Source organism: Helianthus annuus, chromosome 10 (assembly GCF_002127325.2).
Source record: "Helianthus annuus cultivar XRQ/B chromosome 10, HanXRQr2.0-SUNRISE, whole genome shotgun sequence".
In the NCBI taxonomy this organism is placed as follows: Eukaryota; Viridiplantae; Streptophyta; class Magnoliopsida; order Asterales; family Asteraceae; genus Helianthus; species Helianthus annuus.
The window spans coordinates 48491924-48505400 of NC_035442.2; the positions used below are offsets into that span (position 1 = coordinate 48491924).

At 37.1% G+C, this 13477-nt stretch overlaps 1 protein-coding gene across 1 annotated transcript; it reads left to right on the top strand.

Moving 5' to 3' along the window:
* Nucleotides 1–634: 634 nt before the first annotated feature.
* On the top strand, nt 635–11493 carry LOC110884945. Its single transcript, XM_022132640.2, has 7 exons — nt 635–862; nt 6403–6566; nt 7004–7266; nt 7351–7572; nt 7720–7812; nt 9986–10090; nt 10959–11493. Exons 2-7 carry the CDS (start codon nt 6407–6409, stop codon nt 11373–11375), a joined length of 1260 nt encoding a protein of 419 aa, XP_021988332.1. The 5' UTR covers nt 635–862; nt 6403–6406; the 3' UTR covers nt 11376–11493.
* Nucleotides 11494–13477: the final 1984 nt, after the last annotated feature.

The following is a 13477-nucleotide window of genomic DNA, read 5'->3' on the forward strand; positions in this document are numbered from 1 at the left end:
GTAGATTGCCAAAATCGTCCCTGAGGTTTGGGCATGTTTGTCATTTTCATCCAAAACAATTTTTTTGTACCATATAGTCCTTAGGTTTAGAAATTTTTTGTCATTTTCATCCAAACGTCTAACTTTTTGTACCATATAGTCCTTCACTTTTTTGCCAAAAGTGAAGGATTATATGATACAAAAAAAGTTGTTTTGGATGAAAATGACAAAGATGACCAAATCTCAGAGACGATTTTGGCAATTTACTCTATTTATTTAACATATTAATAAAAAAGTATATAAATTGTGGGCTTGTTTAGGTTTGCAAACTGACTCGAGCTTGTTTTGAGCCTTTTTTAGACGAGCTCGGCTCGTTTATACCCCTAGTATTTCTAATTAAGTTAAAATAGTAGAATAAACTATTAGATATCAACTATTAATTAAATAATATATATGAAATAAGTATAGGTTACACTTAAATTTAAATGAAAACCTTTCTAGCACCGACATCGCACACAACCACCGGATATCCATTGTCAATTTCCCAAAAAACCGTCCATTTCATTGCAGGTTTGTCAATCAAGTGTCATTTAATATCTTATAATATATTAATTTTGTTACATTTATTAGTCATTAGAGAATTCTTATAAATACCAGGGAACTAAAAGTTTGGAAGAAGTTAGTAAATCTGCAACTCCCCGCCAAAACTAATCCATGGAAATCGGATGTTCTGCATACACGTTCATTGTATACACGTTCGATGATTCAAGATCCCATTATCCCTCTACTACTCCTTCACGAACACTCTACTACGACGCCCATCAGTTTCTGTGTGAGATTCGGTGGATTCACTCAATCAATCAGCCTGTATTTGAAGATTAAGGTATTAATTGAACTAGTTTTCAAGCAATTAAGCAACACTACACACACTTGTCTGAGATTCTATAAGCCCTAGTTTAGTTTTGGTTTAATTTGTTGGTTCCTAATTTGTGTCTTCATTTAGCTCATATTTGAATACCTATTCGTATATTATTGATGGATATATTCGTTTAGAAGTTGATTAATTGTTTGCCCCTTGTGATGATTTTTAGTTTTAACATGATTTTTAGTATTAACTAGTATTTTAAGTTCCGAACTAAATTTACCTCGAAAGATAGAGCACTGGAATTTACCTACACTACAAAAATTGCATCCAATATAAAGTTAAATTACCTCGACCTGCTGCTGCTATTTCCGTTTCCTGCAATATAAACCAGAAAAAAAAAGACATATCAGACAAAAAAAAAAAAGAAAATGGCGCTGTTAAGAGTTAACCTATCTATTGTTGGCTTAGATGTCGGGTTCGGGTCGGTTCCGGTCCAGGAACACAAGTAACCGAGTTACAAACCTGTTGGACCGAAATTCAAAAAAAAGTATACATTAGGCTAGGGCCAGCAGCCTTTTCTTAACCTAAATAATTATTAGGTATCACTATAAATTAGATGCATAATTTTTATTTTTTAAGTGTGTTTTTTATGGTTCATCCAGTAACGTAGAAATCCACCTTCATTTCATGTTAACTTATTAGAGTATGCCATGTTTTGCTGAGTTTAATAAATGTTACCAATCATGATAATCCTGGCTAAGCGCTGATCAGCGTGCAATAATTATCCTTCACGCATCATTGACTGAAGAAGCTGCCTCTGAAATCCTTGGCCTCCAAACTGCTCGGGCAATCTGGCTCGCCCTTGAAGCGGCTTACAACAATTCATCCGTGGAGTGGATTCAAAACCTCTTCGACAGCTGAACAAAGGTACAGATATACTGTTGCTGTTTTTGGCAGAAAATTCAAAGCCATTTGCGATCAACTCGCTACAGTTGATACTTCTGTTGATCCCCTTGACCAGCTACACTAGTTTTTGCGTGGCCTCAGTCCTTCCTTCGAAACGTTTTCAACATTGTTACGAACATCCAAGCAAGTTCCTACGTTTCGTGATTTATTAGCACAATAGCAATGGTTTGTTTTTGTTGGCTCAGGCCCCAAACTTTATACTCACAAAACTCACAACCTTCGCGAACCCGTATCTGTGAACCGGTTACCTGTGAACAAAACCCGTAACATCAAGATTAGTTCCAACATGCACCCCCTTAATCTTGATCCTCGTTCTTGCTACTTGCTCGCTTCTGGGTCGCATGTTGGCCTTAATTGTGTGATCAAAGTTTGATAGAAGTGCAAGGGTTGATTATGCACTACTTTAAAATTATTTAGATGGCGGTTACAAGGCGGTTATAAAGTTCGGGGGGTGATTATGTCATTTCAGAAGTTTGTAACCACCACTCAAGGAATAGATGTGTCTCTTGGAGACACACCTTTAGATCGACGGCCACAAGGAAGACAAGAAGAGACGCAACTCTTCAGAATCATTCTCAACCACACATCCAAGAGACATGTCCTTTCACGAAGAGACACGACTCTACACTCGCACCCATTGAAGTCTATAAATAGTTTAGTTTTAGTTTGTATTTTTGTAACCCTGGAATCTTGTATCTTACATCTTGTAACAACCAGGTTCTGTTGTTCATATATTAATACAATTGCATATTAGGGTTAATCCCTCTCTTCTTGTTCTTTGTTCGATTATTATTTTGTTCTTGATTGATGGGTTGAATTCATGGTCTCCTGGGATCTATATTGGTATCAGAGCCAAGGCTCAAAGAATCAAGATCATGGGTTCAATTCTTCAATCAAGGCAAGGGTTTCGCGGTTCGGAAGAATCATCTGAGGGAAGGCAGGAAATCGTCGGGCGAACCGAGCATGTTGGTACGGGTCTGAATGGAGGAAAGTGCGGCCGGGCGGCGGAAGAGGATGAGTACGCGCAGGGGAAGCCATCCTTCGTTCATGGAAATCACCAAATAACAAGTCTCCCAAGAAGTTGATCCCGAATTCGCATATCGTTAAAGACATTGGGTCCAGAGATTGCCCAGGAAGGAGAAAAGATACAGAGAAGGAAGAGAGGATGCCATCACAAAGATCAATCGCAAGAGACGGTGTTCGGGTCGGAGAATTCCCTAAGGACTTGCAGGGTTGAAGATTGTTGATGGAATCATCGCGGGAACATAATGGTTTGCATAGACATATGTAGACATGGATGAGGCCGCAAAGGTTTTGGTGTAGTATGTGACGCATACACCAGGATTAAAGTTTGTCCAGGAAGAAGCATGCAAAGTTCAAGAATCAAACTTGGATCAACAATTAGGGGGGTGAATGTTGGCCTTAATTGTGTGATCAAAGTTTGATAGAAGTGCAAGGGTTGATTATGCACTACTTTAAAATTATTTAGATGGCGGTTACAAGGCGGTTATAAAGTTCGGGGGGTGATTATGTCATTTCAGAAGTTTGTAACCACCACTCAAGGAATAGATGTGTCTCTTGGAGACACACCTTTAGATCGACGGCCACAAGGAAGACAAGAAGAGACGCAACTCTTCAGAATCATTCTCAACCACACATCCAAGAGACATGTCCTTTCACGAAGAGACACGACTCTACACTCGCACCCATTGAAGTCTATAAATAGTTTAGTTTTAGTTTGTATTTTTGTAACCCTGGAATCTTGTATCTTACATCTTGTAACAACCAGGTTCTGTTGTTCATATATTAATACAATTGCATATTAGGGTTAATCCCTCTCTTCTTGTTCTTTGTTCGATTATTATTTTGTTCTTGATTGATGGGTTGAATTCATGGTCTCCTGGGATCTATATCGCATTCATTCTCGCTTTTCTTGCCATCCGAAACTTTCCTCTTGCTAATCTTGCTTCTTGCAACGAACCACAAAGGTTTGGTTTCTTGTGCACTCGCCTTTAGCAGCCCCATTCCACTGCAACACGGTACTAATTCGTTACCGATTCAAGCCCGAAATTTTGCCCGAAACTACCTGAACATGCTGCTACTTGCTGCAAGAAATATTTTGCTGATCTACTTGCGAATACCCTCTTTGCTTTGATTATTCTCTCAATAATTATTCCACCAGTGGCCTTGCGTAATTATCACCTTCATACCAGAAACCCTATTATTTGTAAGCCTGCCATTCACTACTCAAAACACCCCTTTTGTTCACACAGAACATCTTTTCTGGTCTTGATTTCGTCTCCTTTTCCGATCACACAGATCTGTTCACCTTGGTTCACAAAGAACAATCTTCTACATGCGGCTCACACAGAACCCTTCCACAATCGCCTTCTTCCTTCTCTCTGTCGGCTTACTCAGAAGCATACTCGGTTCAATCAGAACTTCTCCTCGTCTTCTCCGGCTCACTAAGAACCGATAGGTTCACTTAGAACTCTTTTCACGTCTTAGTTTTGTCTTCACATGGCTCACTTAGAACCATGTTCGGTTCACACGGAACCTGCTTCTCTTCTTTCTTCCTCTCAACTGTAATCACCGCCTTCAACAACGATCTCTTTTTCTCTTCTTAGCCTTGCAGTTTAGAGGGCTACTCCCCTCTTCTCTGAACCGACTCTCAAAACGGAGAACACCGCCTTCACCCGCTCTCGTTTCTCCACCCTCGTTTCGACCTCACTCTGATACCAAATGTTGGTTCAGGCCCCAAACTTTATACTCACAAATATGTTTACTTCTTTTATTCGATAATAAAAAGGGGTACAATTGAAAGCAAACTCTATCACAAATAAACAACCACATGCTAAAAAAACTTAGTCCACCATCCCATGAATCACCAACAAACTAGCTCTTTATCTCCCACTTTACTCGGTCATCTTTATCTTTGACTGTCATGCAACGTTCACAACTTTGTATTTTGCATGTGCTCAAATTAATCACACACATGACACTTTAATACTTTAACCTTAAAATGCAAACTTTGACTCTTTTACCCCTGATTCATTTGCACTATTGACCCGCAACCTTCGCGAACCCGTATCTGTGAACCGGTGACCTATGAACAAAACCCGTAACATCAAGATTAATTCCAACAGTTTTTGCAGTCTTACCATGGAACCGCGCCAAACCTGGTTGCTTTCAAAGTTACTTTTGTGCAACCGTCTACCCAAAACAGCCCTCACTGTGGTGGTAGAGATGGCCCTAATTTCTGTGGTGGGGGTCACGGCCGTGGTCGACGCCCCCCACACTGTCAACTTTGTCACACCAAGGGCCACTATGAAAATCTATGTCCTCAATTGCTTCAGTTTACCTCCAAAACCGTTCCCACCGAAGCACACATTTCTAAAGCCTTCACTGCGCAATGTAACATTGGCAACAACATTCGCTATTGGTTTATCAACACTGGCGCTACCTATCATATGCCAAACAATCTGGCTACCGTTCCCAATGCAACCACCTTCACCGGTCCAGGTAATGTTATGTTTGGCGATGGTGGTAAACTCCCAATTTCTCACATTGGCTCTACTACCATCTCTCACGCTATTAATCTTAATGATGTTTTAGTTATTCCCAACCTTTAACATAACTTGCTTTCCGTTAGTAAAGTAACACGTGAATCAAACTTTAAATCTCAAGTTTGTTTTTAAGCAATCTATGATAACCACCAGACTTACCACAATGTCCTTCTTAAGAAGAATCATAATCATATGATTTCATACAACAAGGTTAACCTACGATGTCAGGAGTAGTGGGGAGAACCGTTCCCACTATTTTTTTAGTTTAAGTATCCATGTTCTAGGGTTATTTTCTTTTGTCCTATTAATTTGGTTATCATAGTTTTCTTTGTAATTCAGAGATTTGCCCATCTCGAATTGGGCCGATTTAGTTATCAATTTATCAATTTTAGTTCTTGCAACTATATATCAATCACAAGCCTAACAAGCCTAAGAGGCCTGGTAGCGCCTTCTTTGTATTCATGTAAATCTGTTGCTGCTGTGAATGATTTGTCATTTTTTAGTCGGTTTAGAAGATCAAATTGTGATGTATTTTACGAAGTTGAGTTGGATTTGATTTGTATTTAGTTTATTATTTTGTTTATACATGTGAATGATTAACAAATTAGGAACTACTAACTGGACTTTTATGGTCAAATGGACTCATATACAATTTCACTCTTATTTTAATGTTCTAGATTTCTTTCAAACGGAGCATGGTTTGACTTTGTAGGTCAAATATATTAGCATCAAGTTTATTGAGTTCATTTACCTGTGTGACTTGTTTGACCCATTTGACTTCGTAGAGATAACGTCAACCTGAATCTGCCCATTTGTTAGTGAATTATGGATTGAAATTGCTACCTGTGAGTAATGGGTCGGTAAAAAAATATGACCGGTTGTGTAATGTATTATTGTACATAAAGTATGAGCTCGTGGCAAATAGCAAGAATAGAAATGATTTATCTATTTATGTTCTGGTAATAAATATGACCTGTTGTGTAATGTATATTTCTTTTAGTTAAGTGACTATTAATTTCCTTCTAGTACAATGTGGAAGTTTGTGTTTTTGGTGATGATGGTCCTTACAAGAACGATGCCTGAAGAAGATTCTAGAGGACCTACAAATCAGTCGGTGGCCATCGAAAGTGCATCTAATATAGTACCGCGCTCAACCCGTAGACGCAAGCGTAACGCCGCTACAACTACCGGTAAATATCACATCCTTTTGATTATTTAAATTTTATTACATACTTGTGTGTTACTTATAGTTCCAAATCAAGGTTGGTATGGGCGGTTTTCAAACTTTTGGGTTGATATGGGTGTCTTTTTCCCTTTGAATGGGTCGGATCGGGTTTATTGAGACAACCCTTTTCAATTTAACGGGTTAGACTGCGCAGATCTTAATTTTTGACCGGTCAGATGGGCTGATCTTAATTTTTTAACGGGTGACAAAAACTTGGTATGTTTTCTTCTGCCTAAAAAGATAATAAGAAATCATAAACTATTCAAACTAGAACAAATCCAAAGTCTCAACCACTAGCTTCCATTAGTCAGCTGGTCTTTAGATTTATTTAAAGTACAATTATTATGTTTGTTTTGATTGAAATACTCTTTGAGCCTCCCCTGATTGTAAAACAATGTGCAGCTGTAGATCAACCCCAAGTTGAACCACCAAAAAGGCGTGGTCCAAATCTCAATCTTAGCGCTACAAAAGACTTTGAGAATTTGCCCGAGGGTTCCAAAATTGATTTAACAATGGCTGGTGGTACGAAAGGATTTGTTGGGAAAACAGCTACTCAGTTTGCGAATGAGATTGGGATTGTAGTCTGTAGTGTATGTCCAATGAACTATCATAAATGGGACTCGATACCTGCTGATATAAAAAATCTGATGTATGAAAAGTTACAAGTAAGTTGTATATACTTTTAATTTTAATTATTGAGAAGTTATTTACATTTTAATTTGTATTGTTAACATACATATTCAATGCAGGGAAAATTCAATTTGTTGCGAACAGATAAAGCTTTCATGGGATATGTGGATAATCGACTACGTCGCCAATGGACACGCACCCGAGGTGAGGTGAGTGCCCACTGGAAGATGAATGGAGGAAAAACTAATCCTCTGTTGGCAAGATCAATGATGAAATCCAATTGTCGGAGTCTGGAAGATTGGAACCATTTGTGCGATTATTGGGAGTTAGAATCAACTCGGGTAAACTTTATGTTAACATCATATATATGCATACATACAAAAAGCTACTTGCATACTTATAACTTATAAGGCATACATGTATATGCTACTGGATCATAGTGATTTGATTGCACATAACTCACTGGCCCATTGTTCTTAACTTTATAGAAATATAGTGATCAAATGGAACTTAATCGTGGAAAACAAGTTATCGCAAGTAGAGGAGGCTCTCGGTCAATAGCCAATCACGTGTTCCACATGGTAAGTTTTGAAGATTTATTGTTTAAACTTTTAAAGGGTTTTATTTGATTTAGTAAAATTTCTCTAGTACCCTCTTTTTAGGGGTGAGCATTTTTGGATCCGGACCGACAATAACCCATACCCGACCCTAAAATAACCCGAAACCGGCCCGACCCTAACCTATAGGTATTTAGTTCGGTTCTTGTTTTGGTGATCAAATCGGGTTTGGGTCGGTTCCGGTTCTATATATAAAGGAAACGACTTGGACCTTGTGGAACCGATATTAATTTTTACAAATCCTACTGCAAATCAATAAGTGATCAGAATTTTAATCATTTTAATCTCTACTGGCCCATAAGTGATCAGAAATTTAATCTCTAATAAAACAAATAGTACTGCAAATCGATCCATAATATATTCTAAAGATTAAATTATAAAACAAATCCTACTACAAATCCATAATATATTCTAAAACAAATCCTACAAGTCCTTAATGTATTATAAATCAAATACCCAGTTCCCTACTGCATATATGTAATATATTGTAGATCATCTTAACCTAATTCATAAATTTCTCTAACTCAAAACTTAGAAGAACAAAGCTGGTATAGGTATAATACCATAAGTCAAAAAAGATCAGAAGTTCTTGCGGACTTGCGGTTACCACTTACCAGGTATGTACGTAATTGGTTTTCTATTAAAGAGTTCACCGAACAGTCAATATGCTAGCATGCTCGCAGTTGGCAGCCGTCGCCCGTCTGCTGGCATGTTTGATATACTGACCCGTTTGACCATAGATTTTACTTTTCAAGTCAAAGTAGATATATAAGACTTTTCGAATAACTGTAGCATTCTTTAGAATCCAGTAGAACAAGACGAACCTGTTTCCAGTAGAACAACACGAACCTATTTCCAAACATTTTGAAACTTAAAGTAGCATTCTTTAGAATCCAGTAGAACAAGACGAACCTGTTTTCAAACATCTTTTTTTCTTATAAATCGAGTGTCTCGTGCAACTTATCCTTCTCCTCCGCAAGCTCTTACAAACCCTTTTCAAACTTATATGTGTCTAAAGCATAAAGAAAAAGAGCCTCGTTTTCATCTGGATTTATCGTGGATCTGGAATTTAATATGCACATGTTATGGATTTGTATAGGGAATATGTTGTGTTAAGTCCAACTGAGAGGTGCCAAATTGTGTTAGGGTTATGGAAAATGATTAAAAGGTTTTGTATTGAAGCAGTTTTCTCCTGACTTTTGCCCTTTTTACCGACACTGCGTGCTTGCGTCTTTCAAATTCGTGCTTCGGTTAGGTCTTTTTATGTTGTATGTCATGTTTTAGCTATGGAAAGGTTTAGGGTTATAGCACAGGATGTATTATCATGGATGTTATGTAGTGATAGAGTGTCTAGACGTCAGTCGATGGCGTTTATGTGGAGGGCATTTTTGGTATGAATCAGATTTCTCATTACGCGTGCGTTCGTGAATGCTGAACTGAATACGCAGACAGGCAGGCATTGCAGCCATGCTTGTCAGCAGTTTCAGTTCATTTTAAGTTGTTGCTTAAATTTGTTATGAGATCTATCCGTGTCTGATTTGCTTCCTGATTATTCTTGAACTGATTTATCAGTAGCAAGATTGTGCTGGGCAGGACGACCAGATGAAGCCACCAAACTTCTATCAAGTTGTTCAGCTAAATTCACATTTTATAGGTCTGCAGACTGTTGGCAGCCGGTCTGTTGAATGTATTTTCGCAGCCGGTCTTGACTTCTTCATTGTGGAAGGCTTGAGGATGTAGTACAGTAGAGTAGCTTCCCAGTTTAATGCTTCACATCCTTCACAAAGCTACCAGAATAACACACTTGCTAAGCTGAAATCAAATAAATGGAACTGAGTATCCGGGTCGGTCTTGTAACCGTGGACCGCTATAGCCGAGTAACAAAAGAATCGGAACCGAGTTTATATTTAGGGTATTATTTCGGGTTGTGTTATAATGGGTTCTCGGTTATTGGGTCGGGTCGGGTATTCTTCGAGTCGGGTCGGGTAATGGATTTTGCTCATCCCTACCTCTTTTCATTTATGGACCATTTATGTCAATATTTAGATTATGGACCATTATTTGCTAGTTCCAACTTTAATGTTTTCAACACACATTTATCAAACCTTATGTTATATTATTGGTTTTGTTGACACAGACAAATCGTGAGACTCAAACGCCGCCTAGTCCCTTTGAAGTCTATTACAAGTTGCATTATAATGCTAAAAAAGGATGGTTAAATGATGAGGCAAAAAGTGAATATGTAAGTTCTTACTCTCTTTGTTTAAAGCTCGTGTTTATGCTATATAATCTTGTCGAATTTTAATTTTGGGTTATTAGTTTCTGCTATTAATAATACATGCAGCTGTTAATGATTTCGAACCTCCGATTATTGTTGCTGTTCTTGTTTTAATCTGATTATGATGTTAATGATTCCGATTATTGCTGCTGGTCTTGTTTTAATCTGATTATAATGTTAATGATTCCGATTATTGCTGTTGTTCTTGTTTTAATCTAATTCTCATGCTAATGATTCCGATTATTGTTGCCGTTCTTGTTTTAATTTGATTCTAGTGTTAATGATTCTGATTTTTGCTGCTGCTAATAATACTTGCTGTATAATCTTGTAATATGTATTTTTACTGTATAATACATGTTCCTGTAATCTTGTATTATGTATTTAGTTTATTCGTTTAGATAATATATGATGTATAATACTTGATGTTCCTGCAATCCTGTGTTGTTTAATCTGTACAAAATGTGCTATTTTTTAGAACTGGATTTTGGATAGATGCAAGTCAGGTTTAGAGAATATATAGACCAAGACAACAACTAAGCCAGCCCTTAGGTTTCATTTTTTTTTTCATTTTTTAGAATATGATGTGAATGATGAGAAGCCTTTGTTTATCAAATATAATAATGTGAATGATTCCTTTTTTTATATTATTTTTTAAAGAAATAAAACCTGATGATATTGTTATAATCTCATTGGTTTTTATATTTTTTAGAGGCTGAGGCATTTAGTTATCAAAGACTTTTATTTAGAAAAGTCACATTATTTGTTCGAAATTTGAATGATCTGTTTATTCGTTTACTACGTATTGATGTTATTGTTACACTCTCTTTGTTAGGAAAATATTATTCATCATAAAGAGGAGGCAGTGGCGAAGTTAATTTCTGAAGGGACAACGATAACTACTACCACGGATCACGAGCTCGAAAAGGAGGCAATTGAAAGTGTATGTGCTAAGGAAAAAACAACAAAATCTGCATGGAAGGTAGGCGTCGGACCGGTTTTCAGAAAAAAAGATTTTTGGATGACATCGGAAGCTGGATCGTCTCAACCATCTTCAAGAGAGGCGGAAGCACTTCGAAATAAGGTTGCTTTACTAGAAGAGAAATTGAAACAAAGCAATGAGAAATCTGAAAAAGTGTTAATGTTCATGAGCTCAAAGTTTCCAGATTTTGAGAGCTCAATTTCCGCGCATATGAGGGGTGGAGCAAATGATTTGGATGGGCAACTCAATGACAATGATAGTTTGATTTAGGAAGTGAGTTAGTTAAGACTTAGTTTGTTGGTGTTTGATTTACTATTTTGAAGTTTAGGATTTATCTACTAAGTACTATTTAATTATATGTTTTACTTTTAACTTTATTAAAGTTTAGAATTAACATGCTACAATGTTATGGATTAAATTTGTTGAGAATATCATTGCATTTAAGACCCTCATTAGTCCTAAAAAGTAAATATATTACCAAAATGTGCATTCATATTATAGACTATCAAATTAGTATCAAAGACTATTTTTTAGTCTTCAAAAACTCATGACTAGAAACAGTCATAGCATCAGAGACTATTTTTTACTTACGAAATTAACATATTAGGGAGTGATTGTCAGTCCCTAAAAAACATATCCAGGATTGAAAAAGTTCTTAAAAATACAAAATTTCAGTCTCTAAAAAAACATATTCCAGACTAAATAATGACATCTAAGATTATTTTTCAGTCCCTAAAAGGTAAATGGAAGACTAAAATTGTATGTTATCAGGGACTGATTCTCAATCTCTAAAAGAACATATTCAGGACTGAAAAAAGTTCTTAAAAGATACACATTTTCAGTCCCTAAAAACATATTCGAAACTAAATAGGATAACATCTAAGATTATTTTTCAGTCCCTAATAAAATATATTAAGGAATGAAATGGTATGTTATCAGGGACTAATTCTCAGTCTCTACAACGTCTTATTAGAGATTGAATTGTCATGGAACCTAAAGCTAATTAATTGTATTTGGGACAAAATAGACAAGGTTTAAGTACTGATTTTCAGTCCCTGAATGGCCTAGTATCAAGGACTGATTTTCAGTTACCGACGAAATGTATTCGAGACTGAAATGATGTTGTATGACAACATAGATTGAGGACTGATTTTATGTGTATAGAAGACAGAATGTCAGTCCCTATTGGTGTCATACAATCGGGACTGAATTTTAGTTACTAATGAAAGTATCTAGGACGAAGCAATTAGGACTGACTCGGGACTGACAAAATCAGTCCCTAATAACCATTAGGGACTGATTTAGGAGTTTTAGAGACTGATTTTTCAGTCCCCGATGGCGATCTTTTTTGTAGTGAATTCTTGAGTATTCCAACTGGTTTACGGGTTCACCTCTGTTCTTGGCTAGATGTTGACTAGTGTCAAGTGGAGTTCTAGCTTCATTAGAGTCATTTGCATTGAACTTCTCAAGAATTTTGTCCACATAGTGAGATTGACTTAAAACGAGTCCACTTTGGGTTCGCGTGATTTTGACCCCCAAAATCACATCCGCAAGACCCATGTCTTTCATGTCAAATCTTGCTTTTAGCATGTTCTTTGTAGATTTTATGATTTTGTCATCGCTTCCGACAATGAGCATATCATCTACATATAGACACAAAATGACATATCCATCAGATGTGTCCTTCACATACACACACTTGTCACATTCATTGATTTTGAACCTAGCATCAAGCATGACATGATCAAACTTTGGAGCTTGTTTCAATCCATACAAGGATTTCACAAGTTTACACACTTTCTTTTCTTGCCCAACAGCTGTGAAGCCTTCGGGTTGCTCCATGTAGATTTCTTCCTCTAGAATTCCATTCAAGAAAGCTGTTTTCACATCCATTTGGTGAACTTCCAAATTTCTAATGGCGGCAATGGCAAGCACCAACCTGATGGATGTTATTTGCGTAACTGGCGAATATGTATCAAAGTAATCTAAACCTTCTCGTTGTTTATATCCTTTGATCACCAACCTTGCTTTGTACTTATCGATGGTTCCATCTGGTTTCATCTTCTTCTTGAACATCCATCGATATCCTAGTGGTTTACATCCTTGGGGAAGATCCACTAGTTCCCTAGTATGATTCTGTAAGATAGAGTCTATCTCACTTTTGATTGCCTCCCTCCACTGAGGTCCTTCTGAGGAATGCACCGCTTGGTGGTACGTTTGAGGTTCATCTTCTACCATATAGGTAAGAAACTCAGGACCAAAGGATTTTTTAGTCCTTTGCCGTTTACTTTTCCTGATTTCAACTTCCTCATTCTTAGATTGTTCTCGAGGTTCATTGTTTTCAACTTCACCCTCGGGAACAATTTCCTCAA